At 37.8% G+C, this 18,103-nt stretch overlaps 1 protein-coding gene across 4 annotated transcripts in view; it reads right to left on the reverse strand.

Moving 5' to 3' along the window:
- LOC106872443 (uncharacterized) overlaps nucleotides 1–18,103 on the reverse strand; it is a 547,002-nt gene that overhangs the window by 45,219 nt on the left and 483,680 nt on the right. For all 4 annotated transcript variants that reach the window (XM_089365395.1, XM_089365396.1, XM_052973789.2 and 1 more), the window contains exons 11-12: nucleotides 8,082–8,240; nucleotides 2,017–2,109 (exon numbers count right to left, since the gene is read on the reverse strand). In XM_089365395.1, the coding sequence (XP_089221521.1) occupies nucleotides 2,017–2,109; nucleotides 8,082–8,240 (252 nt within the window). The remainder of the gene's footprint in view (nucleotides 1–2,016; nucleotides 2,110–8,081; nucleotides 8,241–18,103) is intronic.

Here is an 18,103-nt window from a genome sequence, read left to right on the forward strand (position 1 = left end):
ACCTCATCCCATGTCTTCCTGGCTCTACCTCTTCCACGGGGTCCTTCCACTGTTAAAGTGTGACACTTCTTCACACAGCTGTCCTCATCCATACACAGCACAGTCATCTCTCTCTTGCACATCACATTTGATGCTTCTTATGTCCAAAATTCCTCTCAGGGCGCTTATGCTATGTCAAGTATGCACACTGACATTACACATCCAGAGGCTCATACTAGCTTCATTTTTTTCAAGCCTACATATGTCCTTGAGGTTGTTGATTGAAGATGTTGTGTCTAGTGGGGGGTTTGTACTGTTTGTCAAGTCACAACAAGGATCTCAGACAGACAGTACTTTACGCAATATGTGTGCAGTTCCAAGTAATGCTGACTTTTGCAATACACCTAGATTGTAGGGTATTTCTAAAGTTTGTAGATGTTTTGTTCAGATTGGGTGGTGTTGAACCCAATGCTCTGATGACAATAGGGATAACCTTTATGTTTGACTCTTGTAGCTGCCACATCTTAGCAATCTCAATTCTCAGGTCCATAGTTATAAACCCTTTCTCCTTCTTTCATGACCATATATCGATCTCCTGGCACTGCCACATCAATTATTATTATTATCATTATTATTATCATCATTACCTCTGCCTCAGCGAAGGCGGAGGTATTGTTTGCAGTCATGTTTATTTGTTTGTCTGTGGACAAGATATCTCAAGAACTGCTGGATGGATTCAGATGAAACTTTCAGGGATGTTTGGCCTCGTGACTGGCACAAACTGATTAGATTTTGGAATCGACCTGATACGCGGACAAGGATTTTGGATTATTTTTTATACTTACTTTACTTTACATGATTACGATCTTATGTTGACTTTCAAGTCTTCCTCATTTATCTCCCTTTAGGCAGTTTCCAAAGTTTTATTTTCGTTTATTATTAATTTTACTTGCATCTCTATCTTAGTAGAAACTTAGTAGAAACTGATAAAGAAATCAAGCTACATAAACAAATGGCAGCAAAATCATTTAGAAATTAAATAGCATGAACATATTTTTATAATATATATATATTATATATTATACATACATATTTACACTTTACAGTATACTTAGATATATACATACATCTATACAACAATCTAAAACAACAGGAATACTAAAGAAAGGCCGGAATTTAAGAGAAGAGAAAAAAAAAAGGTCTCATGCTATTCATTTAAAAATTCCTGACAAGAACTTATTATCATTACCTCTGCCTTTGAAACTATTTTGAATGGTGAATTTATTAACTTTGGCTTGTATTAGATAAGGATTAGCTATTTATTACTGTCACTAAATTTTCTATATCCACCTTCACATTCCATGACTACCATTGGGATCGATCAGGTACCGGACAAGGATTATGGATTATTTTCCTGATTTTTTTTACTTAATTTTTGAGAGCGGTCGGGTTCATTTTTAGTATTCTCATTTGTGAGAGCAGTCAAGTTTATTTCAGATATTCTCATTTTAAAAATCATTTCTGGCTAATCATTGAGAAGACGTTGGTGTTGCCTTGACAGAGGTTTGCGCTCTCTGAGTGCTCTTGTTATTATTGTTTTACTTGTCAGAAAGTTTGGTCAAGTTTGGTGTGGTAGATTCTGTGAGAGCAGACAGAAGCCTGCTGTCAGAGGTCTCACAGGGTCTCTTTCCAAGCTTTGATAATTGGTTATTAATTATCATGGGACACATTCGACACCCAAGTACCAGTCTCTAGCTGTCCCCCAGCAGAGCAGTTTTTGGGGCTTTCTTTGCTCTCATGTCAATTCCAATTTCTCTGATTTCTCTGAGTGCCCCTATTATATTATTATTATTTATGTTTCTTTTGAGAATCACTAATTGGATCTATCTGCAATTAAAAATAGCTCATTGACATGTCTTGCTAACTGAAATTCTGAATTTGGTCTTGGAATGCCTGAAAAGCAGAAAAAAACAAGGAGAGAATTTCTTTTGTTATAATAAAATATATAAAAAAAAAAAACTACAAAAATAAACATACCTCCTGGAAGTCCAGATTTGTTTGCCTTTTCTACACGATATTGGTAAACATGTAAAGTAAAGAGCAAATGAGAATGGCGCAATTCTTCTTCATCTGTGAAAGAAAAATCAGAATTAAGACATGGAACCATTTATTGTAATAATTTTAAAATGGATTTTGAATTTTCAGCGTGCCCCCCCCCCCCCCAAATACGAAAGAGCCCCTACATCCTTGAAAAACGTGTTTTTTTTTGTATTTATCATGTTTTCCTAATTCCAAATATCCTTCAATACATAATCAGTGTTAGTGACTTCTCTGTCAGACAGTAAAAGACCCACTTCATCTCTTGTTACAACAACAAAATTTAAAACTCAGCACTGCAAGTTAGCAAAATATTTGGGAATTTTATGTCACTACTTATTCATGGTTTAGTGGTTAGGGTGTTGCATTCAGGATCACGAGGTCATGGGTTTGATTCCTGGACTGAGCAGTGCATTGTGTTGTTGAGCAAAACACTTCATTTCCTGTTGCCCCAGGCCACTCGGCTGTAAATGGGTCACCCTATGATGGACCAGCTTTCAAATCAAAGGGAATGTTGTCCTGCTCATCTAACAAGATGGCATCATTCAAAAGCTAAAATAATGCAAGGCACGTTGCATTCAGAAATGTATAACAACATCTGATAGTCTGGTCAATCACATGACCATGTGATATATATATATATGTGTATATATAAATAAATAAATAAATATATATATATATATATATATATATGTGTGTGTGTGTGTGTGTGTGTGTGTGTGTGTGTGTGTGTGTGTGTATACATATATATAGATTCCTCTATTCTCATAATATCGAGGTCGCATTCTTTTGTCATTTAATAATTATTAATTAATATATATACTTATCTATATCTATATATATATATATATATATATATATATATATATACACACACACACACACACATATGCATGCGTGTGTGTGTGTGTATGTGTGTGTGTGTGTGTGTGTGTGTGTGTGTGTGTGTGTGTGTGTATTTTCACCTATTTTAGTCAGACTAGTGGGGCAGGTCAGGAATGAAAGTATTCTCAAACCAAAGACCTACACTGACCGCTCGCAACAGTTTGTACTCCACAACTAAAGGCATCCATACTTCCAGGTGGTTGTAAAAAACAATAGATTACTTCTACCACCTAAGTAGTGGACCATGGTGAGATTTGAACTCAGAATGCAAAGAATGGGAACAAATATCACAAGGTATCCAATCCAATTCTCTGGCAGTTCTGTCAAACCACAAACCCAGATTGGTTCATTCAGTCCTCAATGGATGAAAGGCAAAGTTGATTATGCTGGAATTTGAACTGAAAGTATAAAGACTTGCAACAAATACCACAAGGCATTCTGTCTGTCTGTCTAATGACTTTGTCAATTCACCACTTGTTGGACTTATTATGTAGAATGGGTAGTTTAGGGAGGCTGGAGAGGAATTAAAAGAATGTGTTTTGTAAAGAATAGGGCTATAATGGTATTCAAGTATCCACTCAACAGACAGTACTGATAACAAATAATAATAACCAGTAATAATTGGAGCATTGAGTATGATAAAAAAAAACATATGAACAAAAACATAGAAGCTATACCTGGATCCTCAACACTACACACTGTCCAAAAAATAGCCTTACTAGGAACAGCCCACATCTTATGCAAGATACTATCAATTAAATAATACAACCTAAACAAAATAATCCACAAACACAAGGCGCACTCTATACAGCAAATATCCAATGAAATCAAAGACCACCACTAAGCCGGATACCCAACACATTACACATACAATGCACAATACAAATACTAATACAACAAAAAACTGCACCCCACACCTCATGAAACAACAACAAAAAAAAAACTGATGCAATACTGGAAGAGTTTGCACACTCCCAACATCAAAAAGAACACACAGTGCTGCACAAACTCCAGCAACTGAGATGTAGTTGGTGATGCAGGAGAAATTTGCTTGAAACTAATAAATGTTGAACAAAAATAATGATAAATATAAATGCCCGGATGCAGTACCAGGCAGTGGCTCTTATGGCTTTTGATCTTAATTGATTGGAAGTGTTATCATGTACATTGTTTTGTCTTCGTATAAAAGATGGGCTACAACAAATATTCTGCTCAATACCACAGATTTGCTTGTCATTTGTTTGACCTTAGCCAGTTGAGCATGTCCCTTGGTGGCTGATGATATGTGCATCTCTGATCATGAGCAGAAGTAGTGGGGGAGCATCATAGCCATGTGTTGAGAGGAGTTCTTTGGGGTTTGAATAATTCACCTCTGGAAACATGGGTGTTTTGCTCAACATCCTTAAACAAACCTTATTCAGGGACCTTTTGACCAGGATGGGCTACTCGACCTGAAGAAAATTCTAACTGGGCCCCACCTGCGAGGTCATGCGCTGTTTATCTTGATGTGAGATCTCCATATCGCGCACATATGGTTGTTATGCATGTGCCTGGTGTATCCTTATCAGACGGGTAGTCATGATGGGTATAATGGGCTTTGTATATTTTACCCCAGTGTCACTTTGATGGCATGCACTGCTCTCTCACTCAATAATAATAATAATAATAATAATAATATCTTGAGTGAGTGCAGTAAGCTAGCAGAAAAGGAGCATAAGTACAGGCAAGACTGCATTGCTAAAGGAGTGCATTGAGACTTTATACCAAGTATTAGATATTTCTAAGCACATATAAAAGATATTTTGCACTGAGTTATAGATTTTTAAAGAGTGAACACAGCTAAATAAAAAATTGAATTGATCCTAGGAAATTGCTGAAAGAGGGAAAAAAACTAAATAGCTGAATCCCTAATTTTGTACAGACTTGGAGGAATCTCTTTAGAAAACATCATCAGAATGGATGGATAGAGATCCCATAAACATCATGGCAGGAATTATTCTATAACCAAAATTGTGAAATTATTTGTGAGTATTTCAGTGACAAAAATGGGTCTCAAAGAAAAGGGTAGACAATTTAAACAAAAAGAAAAGAGGAAAAGAATGTTTAAAAAATAAATATACATCATTGTGTGGGTGGAACATAAAAGACACCATTTTGAGCGTGGCCGTTGCCAGTATCGCCTGACTGGCCTTCATGCAGGTGACATGTAAAAGCACCCACTACACTCTCTGAGTGGTTGGCGTTAGGAAGGGCATCCAGCTGTAGAAACTCTGCCAAATTTAGATTGGAGCCTGGTGTTGCCATCCGGTTTCACCAGTCCTCAGTCAAATCGTTCAACCCATGCTAGCATGGAAAGCGGACGTTAAACGATGATGATGATGATGATGATCATTGTTGTTAAATCTACACACTGTATGCACAATGGTAATTTTTTATTCGTTTGGCAGACACCAGCATAAAAAAAACTATGTTGGTGAATCCTAACAGAGAAGTGACTACTCAAGTTTAGGTTTATTGACATAGGGGTAGTTTTCACTAAAGACATACAGGTTGAAATATCATGGTGTCTCACACTACCCTTATATCAGTGAATCAAGTGCTATGAACACATATTGTCTTTGAGGAAGAAGCAGTTTACTCTGAAGACACAAAAACAAAATAAAAAAACAGTGATTAATACATTTATACACATTTGAATATGTCAGATAAATTAAGAAAGAACATATATATTGTTGTATATACATATTGTCTTGAATTAAGAGCTGATTTCACAAAAATATCAATTTAAATGCTGAAATGGAAAAAAAAAATCAATTTCACTTGAATTATTTCCCTTAGCTTATTATATCATTAACGACTGGCCAATAATTCATTGACCTTATATCAATTAATGATCGGCCAATAAATTTATTGTAATTTTTTCCTGTGTAAAAACCTTTAACAACTGATCAAACAAATTCAAATTGATCCCATTCAAATTGATCCCATTCATCTCTGTTTTAACTCAATGAATCTGGAGAAAGGAGCAGTGCCTATGATCTTTTCATGCTTCTTCTGAGACCAGTAAATTTGATGTTATTAATAATCCATTTAAGGTGTTGTAGGTTCAACTCATGCAAGAAACACATAAATAGGGAGAAAATTCCAGAGGAATGGTATTTTAGAGTGAAAAGGATTCAACACAATGGTTAGTATGTAGTGGAGAGGAGCTGAGCAGTGAAGAATGACCAGCCAGCCCCAAGGAACAGAAGTCATTTTAATAGCAATATAGAGAGGAGACAACATGTTTGTGGGCAAGGACTGACAAATCTCCATTAGAGATTGAATTCCAATTCAGTCACTAATAGAGATTTGTCACCTTTATCTGGGTGTGGTCCAGGATGTATGTTTAGAAGCAAAACCATCCTAACTATGAGAGCAATACTTTGTCGTGGGCCTCAATTCAGCTTTGTAGAGTATTGACAATTGTTGGCATTTGAAATATTTTTAAAGCCTACTCTTTAGAATGTGCAGTTGTAAAGATATGTTTACACCAGTAGAGGTTCCTTAGTGAGAGTAAGGTCTAACATCTGGAGCAACTGTGAAGGCTTTAGCTGAATACTGTTCATTTTTACTGCAAATATCAGATTTTCCTCCTGAGCATGTAAATCAACTTTGAGAAATTACTTCTTAATTTCTAAAAATTATCCCCCCCTGTTTCATTGGGAGTCGCAAACAATTGCTACTTGGTTGCATTTTTACCTTTTCCAACACAGTAGTAAAGTTTAAATTTTTTTATTCAGTAAATCACCTCCGATTTATTTAGATTCATGCCATGGGTTCACTTGAATTAGTTACCTTAGCTCATTGTATATTCTTAAAACATTTTCGTATTTTATAGATTAATACGAAAGCTAGGTGATTTGTATGTATATATTAGATATATCATACTGTCATGTATGAGTATATATTTAATTAGTATTAATGTCTTGTACTGTGTACTTTTTTTTATATCTTCAATGAAAGAGAAAGGCAGTTCATAAGATCCCTTTATAAGGTCACAATAAGATGAGTGAGAGGGAAGGAAGAAAGAAACCTTGAACAGGAGGCCTAACCTGACTGTCTGCAACAGTACTTGAAGGTGTAAGGTGGTGATGTTAAACTGGATTAAATCTAACACCCAAGATTAAGTCTGCCTGCAGAGATTATTACCCTACAACTGAAGAATTAAGTCCCCCTGCCTAGATTAGTACATGTATACATGTACTTGCAGTATGTAACTGTATGAGTTGTTGCTTTTGACTGGTGGAAGTTTTAAAATTGAAGTGAGGAAGTGATCAGAGTCTCTTGAGTTAATGACCGATGATGGTTAGGAGGCCATTGCATAAGTTTATTTAGAATTTTTGTTTCAAACCACATGGTTTCAGGTTCAGTCTTCTGAGCAGAACCGTAGCCAATTGTTGTTTACCATAATCCTGGATTAAGAAGGGGCATGGCCTAGTGGTTATGGTGTTTGCACTTACGATAGAGTGATCATGGTTTCAATTTATGGACTGGGTGATACATTGTGTTCTTGAGTCAAACACTTCATCTCACATGGATCTATGATTATGATTATTTTGACACCTGATGCATGGCACATTTGTGCACCTGTTCAGGCAACATTGATCTGATGGAAGGAATGAGCTGAAGTACAGCACAGACATTTGATTTCTATAAACGAATCATTTGGGCAGGTCATTTGGCAAGAAATTGCAGAATCATTGTTCTAAGATAATGAGAGATTACCATCATCCTCATCATAGTGTTGGGCTGCCCAATACCTTGTGAATGAATTTGGTATATGGGAACTGTGGGAATCCATCCACCCATCCATCCATCAATCCATCAATCCATCCATCCATCCAGCCAGCCGCCTGCTTACCGGTCTGTCTGCCCATATATGTATATGTGTATGTGTCTGAGTGTATGTGTGTGTGTTTGTGTGAGAGAGAGAGAGAGAGAGAGAGAGAAAGAATGTATGTATATGCACATGTTTGTGTGTATATGTATATATGTATCTTTGTGTGTGTGTGTGTGTGTGTGTATTTATTTGTATCTTAAAAAAGAAGAAATGAAACTTATGAAACCACCATACTCACCAGATGTTGAACGTGCTGCAATTGCTGCATCAAGGTAGTAAGCAGCCTGATCGGCAGTTGGAGCCCTTAATTCACTTTGATTCTCTAACTGGGTACCACAAATTGGGTCCTCACGAAGATACACCCCAGGGGCAGTAGAGACACCTGTCTCTGTACCAACTGAAAATAAAATACAAAAACAGAGAACAACTTAGGAATTAACACAGAAATTTGTTTCAATTGACACCAATGATGGCATTATAAGAAGGAAACCCTTTGTAGATAAGAAAGGCAGCCATCAGGTGATTGCCATCTTGGAACTGTAATTTTAGCATAGAATGGAACAAGCTGTTGTTTACGTACACACTTTTCAAAAGTTCCTGATTAAATAACTGAGACAATATATAGACTGCAACCTGGACCTGATACTGAGTATCAGAACATTTTCTTTAGACCTCAGGAAAATTTGAAATTAATCTTTCCAAATTTATGCTTCAGTTAATCCTTTAATTTGTCATTCAAGACAACACATTTGTGAGATTTCCAGAACTGCCTCTACTTACAGAGGTAGAATCATTATACCATGTTGGATACCTATTGCGTGTGTGTACACACACACTCGCACACACGCACGTACGCACGCACACACGTATGCACGCACACGCACACACACACACGCGCACACACACACACACACACACAGAATTTGTTTTGAGACTTAAAATATGTCTTGGCAATTGATACATCACCGTGCTGCTTAGATCTTCACCAGGTCGCTTCGTACACATCAATTGGGTCATCCAAGACAATATGCAATCAGTCTATGGTTCCTTGCTTTGGTATTTATTTTAATTAAGAATTTTCAGTGAAGCAAAATTAATTAAATCTAGACTGATTTTTCTGAAAATTTAATATAAGATGTAATGATGATGATGATGATAATGATGATGATGATAGTAGTGGTGGTGGTGGTTGTTGTTTTGTTGTAAGGGGTGGTGGTGGTTGTTGTTTTGTTGTAAGGGGTGGTGGTGGTGATGATAGCAAATGAGACCTTGAATGGAATTTCCAGCTGTAAGTTTTTGGTTGTTTGGTCAACTGAATTAATATTGCTGATCCCTGCTCACCAGATTACCGTGTTAATTGCTGAGTATTTTATAGACATGTCCTGGTGCAGGAATGGTTGTGTGGTTAGCAAGTTCACTTCTCAACCATGTGTTTTTCATGTGCTGGGCATGCTGGTAATCTACTAAAGTCCTGAGCTAAAGGAAACTTTGTGAGCAGATTTCATAAATGGGAACTGAAGGAATCCTGATCATATATATATGGCTGTATGGGTAAGAGGTTTGCTTACCAACCACATGGTTCCAGGTTCAGTCCCACTGTGTGGCACCTTAGGCAAGTGTATTCTGCAATAGTCTTGGCTTGGCCAAAGCCTTGTGAGTAGATTTGGCAGATGGAAACTGAAAGAAGCCCATCGTAAATATATATATATATATGTGTGTGTGTGTGTGTGTGTGTGTGTGACTTTGTGTCTGTGATTGTCCCCTGCCTCCATCACTGCTTAACAACTGATGTTGGTGTTTATATTCCCATAACTTAGCAGTTTGGCAAAAGAAATCAATAGAATAAGCACTAGGCTTAAAAAAATAAGCCCTGCGGTTGATTTGTTTGACTAAAATAATTTAAAGCAGTGTTCCAGCATGGCCACAGTCAAATGACTGAAACAAGTAAAAGATAAAAGATAAAAGAATATATATATATATATATATATATATATATATAATAAATGAGTATATGCATATATACATACAGGTATGTGCATACCGACATCCACCTGTATGTATAGGTGCATATCTGGGTACAGGACATTGCAAACAAAATGTAGACGAGAAAACACACAAGCCACATAGAGAACATTCTTCTTCATCAGCTACCCCCATTTTAACACCGGCGTTTCGAAGAGCTGGGCAGGACGCATCGCTAAAACGGCTCTTCCCATGAACCGCAAATTATATTTGTATACACAAATTAAACCTTGCCATGGAGGAATGTAGTGGCGGACAAAAAACAAGACAGGAAAACAAACAGAAAGGCTACACGGCCAGACGGGAAAAATTATGTGTATGAACGCTGTGAGGCACGAACTTGAAAGTGGGGACGAAGTAAGTTCGCGTGTTTGCTCGGCGATAGCCAAGGAAGAAAAGGATTATTGACCGGAAGCATGTGACCATGCCGGTGTAAGGGGAAGAGAGAGAGAGTGGTAGAGGGAGAAACAAAGGGAGGAAGTAGAAGAATAGGTGAGCAATGAGAGGAAAAGAGGAAGAGAGGAAGTACGAGGGGGGAAAAGGAGATATGTAGTAGTAACAGAGGAAGAACGAGAGGGGTAAAGCGAGATACGTAGTAGTAAACAGAGGAAGAACGAGAGGGGGAAAATTGAAGAGAAAGAGAAAGAGATAGAGTAGCGTCGGAAAATATAAAGTTGCGAAAACTACTTACAGATTGGTGACGCTGCGTTCGGTCATGTAAAAACAAATAGTAAATGAGTATATGCATATATACGTACAGGTATATATATAAGCAATGTTAAATCTCTGAACGAGGTATTAACAGTAACTGCACAACAAGGTGAAGTATATTTGCCACTTAAATGTGGCTGACCCCTAAGGGTGGATGTTACTGTTGCTTTTAGCCCCAGGAGAACATCTCCTCCAGCTGGCTATTGACACACATCCGTGTCCTGTCTGTATTTGCAAAGGGAAGTCATCCTTCCCATCTTGATCTGCGATACGCATGGACTCAAGTTTCGCATCGAAGGTCGGCGATTGTCGTACGCTGAGGACGGGAAAATACCCAGAAACTCGAGTCCGTACGTATTGCAGATCAAGATGGGAAGGATGACTTCCTTTTGCAAATACAGACAGGACACAGATGTGTGTCAATAGCCTTAGGGGTCAGCCACATTTAAGTGCCAAATATACTTCACCTATATATATATATATATATATATATATATATATATATATATATATATACTCACACATGCACATATATATAAACACATGCATATATATATATATATATATATATATATATATATATATATATATATATATATATGTATATATATACATATATATATATGTACGTATATACACATAAGTATATATATGTGTGTGTGTGTGTGTATATATATGTATATATTGTGATCATGTGGCTGATCAGACTACCAGATGCATTTACACATTACTGGTCACAATGCGCTTTTCGCATTGTATTAGCCTTCCAATGATGCCACCCCATTTGGTTAGGCAAGCAGGCAAACATTCCCCTTTGATCAAAAGAGAGACTGAGCAATGTGATCTTGTACGACTCTATTCTTTCTATTCTTTCCTTCTTTCAATCAGCCCTTTCACGCTTACTTCGTTCATTTCACTCTTCATTCTTTCGTTCCCCCCTCTCTCACATTTCCTTGCCTTCTCTTCATGCTCACTTTCCCTCCTTTTTTCACTTCAGTGTCCCTGTCATTTTTTCTCGCCCCTCCTTATTTCTTCTGTCCCTCTGCCTCTACCTCTCTCTCTTCTCTCCACCCATGTGACCGGTGTTCGGTCAAGCCTGACCTTTCTTTCTTGGTTCGACTACCATCTGTACAACATCTATATTCCTCCCTGTGCCTGTGAAATCTTGTATCCCTGCCGTAAGGCTTTACTTCCACACACGCCAGCTTAATTTAATTTGTCCTTAGTCAAAAGACACCCATTGTTATGTCCTGTTATTTGTATTTGTGTAACATTCTCTGATTTTGTCCGTCCTTGTTTTTGTATACATTCGCTGCTTTCTTCCAAGGAATCTAATGCTCTTAGCTTAGTTTTTCCTTGGGGCTGGCCAGATTGGAGCAATATCGAGAATAACCAGCCGAAATTGCAAGGATAATCTGGATCTGGACTGAAGAAAGAAAACTCCGAATGACCTGTCCCTGTTTTCTTTGTATCGTCTGTCTGGATGTTTTGTCCCTTTCTTGTATCACCTGACTGTCTGGATGGTTTGCGTTCTTGTCTCATTCTGTATTATATATATATATATTCATATATCCACACATATTACACACTTACACTCTCTTTCTCTCTCTGTATTATCTTACACACATTGTTTTCATTTTGTTTGAAATTTCTTCTAATGTTTACTTTAGAAAATATGTTATGTACAAATCCTGTTTTTTTTTTGATTAAGTGAAAATGATCAAACTTTAAACCTCTGTAACATTTTTCAAAATTTTTCTGGAATAAATGATTCCTGAACTTGGATTCAGCATTATTAACACAATTATTTATATGGAATAATTTGTTTTGCTGTATTGTGTATTTGTTTCTTTTAGTATCTGATCTTTGTTATGAATCTTCTATAAGAATGAAGCTGTATACCTTAATTTACCATTTCTATATAAGAAGATCAAGCAGAAAACATGCTGAAATAAGATGTGTGAAACAATTTATTTTAATGAGATACTTCTGGAAATCACCTGAGGAGATACATCTACACTGAGGAATACAGCTAAACCAGTTGTGCAGTATCCCACTCACAACAGATGGATGCTAGATGGATCACAACGATTGGAGTGATCAATAAAGATTTTTGTATCTTTCATCTATTGTCTCTCTAATTAATTATATATATATATAACACACACACAAATGTATATATATATATATATATATATATATATATATATATATATATATATATATATATATATATATGTTATAATATCTAATATGTATATATATATAACATATATATCCATGCACACACAAACATATATATATATATCGTCGTATCGTATCGTCGTTTAACGTCCGCTTTCCATGCTAGCATGGGTTGGACGATTTGACTGAGGACTGGTGAACCAGGAGGCGACACCAGGCTCCAATCTGATTTGGCAGAGTTTCTACAGGTGGATGCCCTTCCTAACGCCAACCACTCAGAGAGTGTAGTGGGTGCTTTTACGTGCCACCGGCATGAAGGCCAGTCAGGCGGTACTGGCAACGATATATATATATATCATCATTATCATCATCGTTTAATGTCTGCTTTCCATGCTAGCATGGGTTGGACGATTTGACTGAGGACTGGTGAAACATATATATATATATATATATATATATATATATATTATATATATATATACACACACACACATATATATACATATAAATATATGTGTGTGTGTGTGTGTGTATATATATGATAATCATCATCATCATTTAATGTCCGCTTTTCATGCTGGTATAGGTTGGACCGTTTGACTGAGGATTAGTGAGCCAGATGGCTGCACCAGGTTCCCGTCTGATTTGGCAGTGTTTCTACAGCTGGATGCCCTTCCTAACACCAACCACTCCACTACACTCTCAGAATGGTTGGTGTTGGGAAGGGCATCCAGCTGTAGAAACCTTGCTAGATAAGATTGGAGCCTGGTGCAGCTTTCTGGCTCTCCAGGCCTCAGTCAAATCATCCAACCCATGTCAGCATGGAAAGTGGATGTTAAACGATGATGATGATGATGATGATCACACACACACACACACACACACACACACACACACACATATATAGTTAAGAAACAGGCCTGGAAGAATGGGGGTAGCAGGGTACTGTATCAGACTGCCAGAAAGGATGCTAGGTGACAATTGTATCTAGCCAAGGGAGAAGCAGAAGGAAGAAGTTTGTCTATATTTTGCAACGTGAGGACCAAATAACTGAAGTGTTTCAGATTGCAAGACAATGTGTGAGAGAAAATCGTGATGTCATAGGAGAGAAATGTGTCCATATGGATGATGGTGCACTTGCATGTAATGATTCTGCAAAGAAAGATGCTTGGAGATGCCATAATGAAATGTCATTATGAACATGGAGAATGAATGGGAGGAGGAGTGTCTGCCAAATGTTGACCCAACAGAGGGACCAGCTACCTGAATTGACAGTTCCATGGTAGATGAAGCAGTTAAGGATATGAAAACTGGGAAAGCCCCTGGCCCATCAGGAATCACTGCTGAGATGCTTAAAATATCTGGCAGTGTGGGTCTAGTCACCCATATTGTAAATCAGGTGGTTCATGGAGTCATACCCAATGACTGGTGTAACAGCATTATAGTCAACTGCTACAAAAGTAAAGGTAACACCTTAGATAGAAATAATTACAGAGACATCAAATTGTTGGATCAGGTAATGAAGGTCACGGAGAGGGTCATAGCATAGGGAGAGAGTTAGTTTAGATGAGATGCAGTTTGGTTTTGTGTCAGGTAGAAGCACCACTGATGCTATATTTCTGGTAAGACAGCTGCAGGAGAAATACCTAGCCAAAGATAAACCTCTGTACCTGGCTTTTGTTGACATGGAGAAAGCCTTTGACAGGGTTCCCCGGTCCCTCATCTGGTGGTCAATGAGGAAACTAGGGATAGATGAGTGGTTAGTGAGAATTGTACAAGCCATGTACAGGGACGCTACCAGTAAGGTGAGGGTTGGCAATGAGTATAGTGAAGATAGTGAAGAATTCAAAGTACAAGTAGGTATTCACTAAGGATTGGTGCTCAAGTCCCTCTTGTTCATCATAGTCCTCCAGGCAATAACAGAGGAATTCAAGACAGGATGCCCCTGGGAGCTCCTCTATGCTGATGACCTTGCTCTTATAGTTGAATCATTACCTGAACTCGTGATGTTTCAGGTGTGGAAGCAAGGTCTAGAATCGTAGGGCCTTAGAGTCAATCTAGCAAAAACCGAAATCTTAGTATGTAGGAAGGCAGACAAATCGCAAATTCCTTCAGGTAGATTGGCCCTGCTCAATCTTTAGAATAGGTGTAGGTAGAAACTCCATAAGATACACCAATTGTAAGGTTTGGATACATAAAAAGCGCAGCAGTATCAGGGAAAGGTTATCAGGGAAAATAACGTTTTTATGGGGAAGATGCACAATAAATGCTGAAATGGGAAGAAAACAGACTCCATCAATTGCCAGTGGGGCAAGTTAGAGGTAGTAGATAGCTTCCATTATCGAAGTGACCAAGTTAGTAGTGAAGGTGGATGCTCCAAAAGCACAGTTGTGAGTATAAGATTATGATAAGCAAAATTCAGAGAGCTCCCATCTCCTCCTGGCAACAAAGGGCCTCTCTCTTAGAGTGAAAGGCAGATTATTTGATGCTTTTGTGCAAACAGCTATGCTGAATGGCAGTAAAACATGGGCTGTGACAGCTGAGGACATGCGTAGGCTTGAAAGAAATGAAGGCAGTATGCTTCGCTGGATGTGCAATGTCAGTGTGCACATATGACAGAGCGTAAGCATTTTGAGAGAAAAGTGGTGTGTAAGGGAGACAACTGCACTGGTATGGTCATGTGATGTATATGAATGAGAACAGCTGTGTAAAGAAGTGCCAATCTCTAGTTGTGGAGGGAACCTGTGGTAGATGTAGACCTCGGAAGACGTGGAACGAGGTGGTGATGCATGATTTTCGAACTTTCAATCTCACAGAGGCAATGACTAATGATCTTTAGTGATGTGCTTGAGAGGACTCATCAAGCCAAGTGTACCTGTTGACATGTAAAGAATACCTTTCAAGTGTTGGGCCTCACGAAGGCAATGACCAAGGCTTTTGGCATTATGTTGTGTGTGAGAAGAAGACCCATCAAGCTGAGCAAAATTGCAGTCGTGGCAGATATTGGTGTCACACAAATTGGCACCTGTGCTGGTGGCACATAAATGCACCCCGGTGTCATGTAACAGTACTCATTACACTCTCAGAGTGGTTGGCGTTAGGAAGGGCATGTAATTGGTTATTGTAATATAGACATCATCCTAACTAACCTTTAATGTTATCAAAAAAATATAACAACCGTTGGGGATATATTTAGTGACGTCTGTAATTTATGGACACCCTACACCTTACACACACACACACACACACACACACACACACACGATATTTACCATGTGAACAATGATTTTTTAAAAAATTAGAGAAAAATGTATAATTTTTTTTTGGTGCAGGGGTTCCTTGAGACATGTAATTTATTTTAAGGGTAAAAGAGGTTGAGAAACATTGCTCTACTCTCTCATTGCCTGACACAAAACCATCTCCTTCACTACTACACCTCACTCAATTGAGGCAGCTGGTCTTGTGAGAAACTTGGTGACCTCACTGGTGCTAGTGACACAAAAAAGGCACCCAGTACCCTCCCTCTGTAAAGTGGTCAGCAGTAAGAAGGGCATCGTGCTGTAGAAACCTTGTCAAAAAAGAGTGACACAGGAGCTCTGATCTATCAGATTATATTCAGCCATCAAATCAATGCCAGCATAGAAAAAAAGGGACATTGAATGATGATGATGATGATGATATATATGTGTGTGTGTGTGTGTGTGCATGTTTATATCTCCTTTTCTTCACAGTACATGATGGTTGGAAGCAAGGATCACCATCATGGAAGTGATGTCTTTCATTTTCAGTCTTCCATGAAAATATGACTGGCCAAGGAGAAATATTATCTTACTTGGAAATGGGTGACAGTTATCAATAGGAAGGACATCGAGCTAGAGAACATCTGCCTCCATAAATTTTGTCCAACCCATGCAAGCACAGAAAAGTGGATGTTAAACGATGATGATGATGATGATGATGTCTACTTAATGTAAACCTTCAGCAGAATAACTATGACACTGTATGACAAAGCTGGAAATGAGAATTGTATGCACAGTTCATTCAATGAGCTTCCACATAGTTTCCCTCAATTATATGATGTATTAATTAAGCAAAAGTAATTCTAGTGATTCATATCTTCCAGTTTTGTAATAATTTGTAATATTCCAGTAAATATTCTTTGCAATCTCGTCATCATTAATGTCAGTTTTAATTAGTCTGTCTTTAGATTTTTCTTGAAAATATTGATTAATTTCAGCTCTTAATATTTCTCAGTTTAAATTTCATTGGAATCTTTCACAAGAATGGTCTTGTCCAGGCAGAAAAAGAATATCTGAAATGAAGTCTTATTGGTGATCCATAGTGTCTTGAATTAGAAGAATCAGAAACACAAATGACTGAAATTCTTTGTAGAATTTAGTTGCTTTTTATTTTCACCTGCAGGGTCAGGTGAAAAGGGTCAGGTGAAAAGGGTCAGGTGAAAAGGGTCAGGTGAAAAGGGTCAGGTGCCAAAGGAATCAATTAAGTTTCTGTAGTATTACAAGAATTTACAAAGGCTGTTATTGTTTATCTCTTCTTAAATTTGATGAAGAAGGATGATGATGATGATGATGATGATGATGATGATGATGATGATGGTCCATTCATGGCTCAGACAATGACTCTCAGACCAAACCTTATATAACTATGCTATCATCTGAGTTTCTGTGTCATAACCCTAGTGACACAGAAAGTGAGAGTAACATAAGCAATACACTGCAACAATTGGGTTCTTTCTATTTTCAACTTTATTATTTGTGAAGTCAATGAAGGAGTAACAATGTGGCCACTTGCCCTACCAAAAGTAGCAACCAATTCTCCTTCAAACCAAATCTTACCATCTTAGAAAAAGAGGCCATGTTGGGTACTGTTGCCCTGGATTCACTACATGAAAGGGCTGTCATTGGTGGAAGTGAGTTTGCTCATGGGTCTGTTCAATCAGGAATTAATAATGTACTATACATTAGATAATGTAATCCTTAATGCAAGGCAGGATGGTCACAATTGGAAGCCCTTTGCTCTTAGGTCTGTCTGATCAGAGTTGACCTGTGGCTAAACACGGAGAATTAACAAAGATTATATCATAGACTGGGTAATGTAATCCTATGTCTGAATGCAAGAAGGGTTGGCCACAGATGGAAGCCCTTTGCTCATGGTTGACCAGGATAGCTCTTGGGTTAAACAACAACTGTAGCCTCCTATGCATTAAAATAATGTAGTCCTAGATACACTATGTCTGAATGCAAGACATGGTGGTCACATTTGGATTCCCTTTGCTCAGAGCAGAGACCCAGAGTTAAATAACAACAGCAACAATGACAAGCA

This window comes from Octopus bimaculoides, chromosome Z, assembly GCF_046866305.1.
Source record: "Octopus bimaculoides isolate indiv1 chromosome Z, ASM4686630v1, whole genome shotgun sequence".
Classification (NCBI taxonomy): domain Eukaryota; kingdom Metazoa; phylum Mollusca; class Cephalopoda; order Octopoda; family Octopodidae; genus Octopus; species Octopus bimaculoides.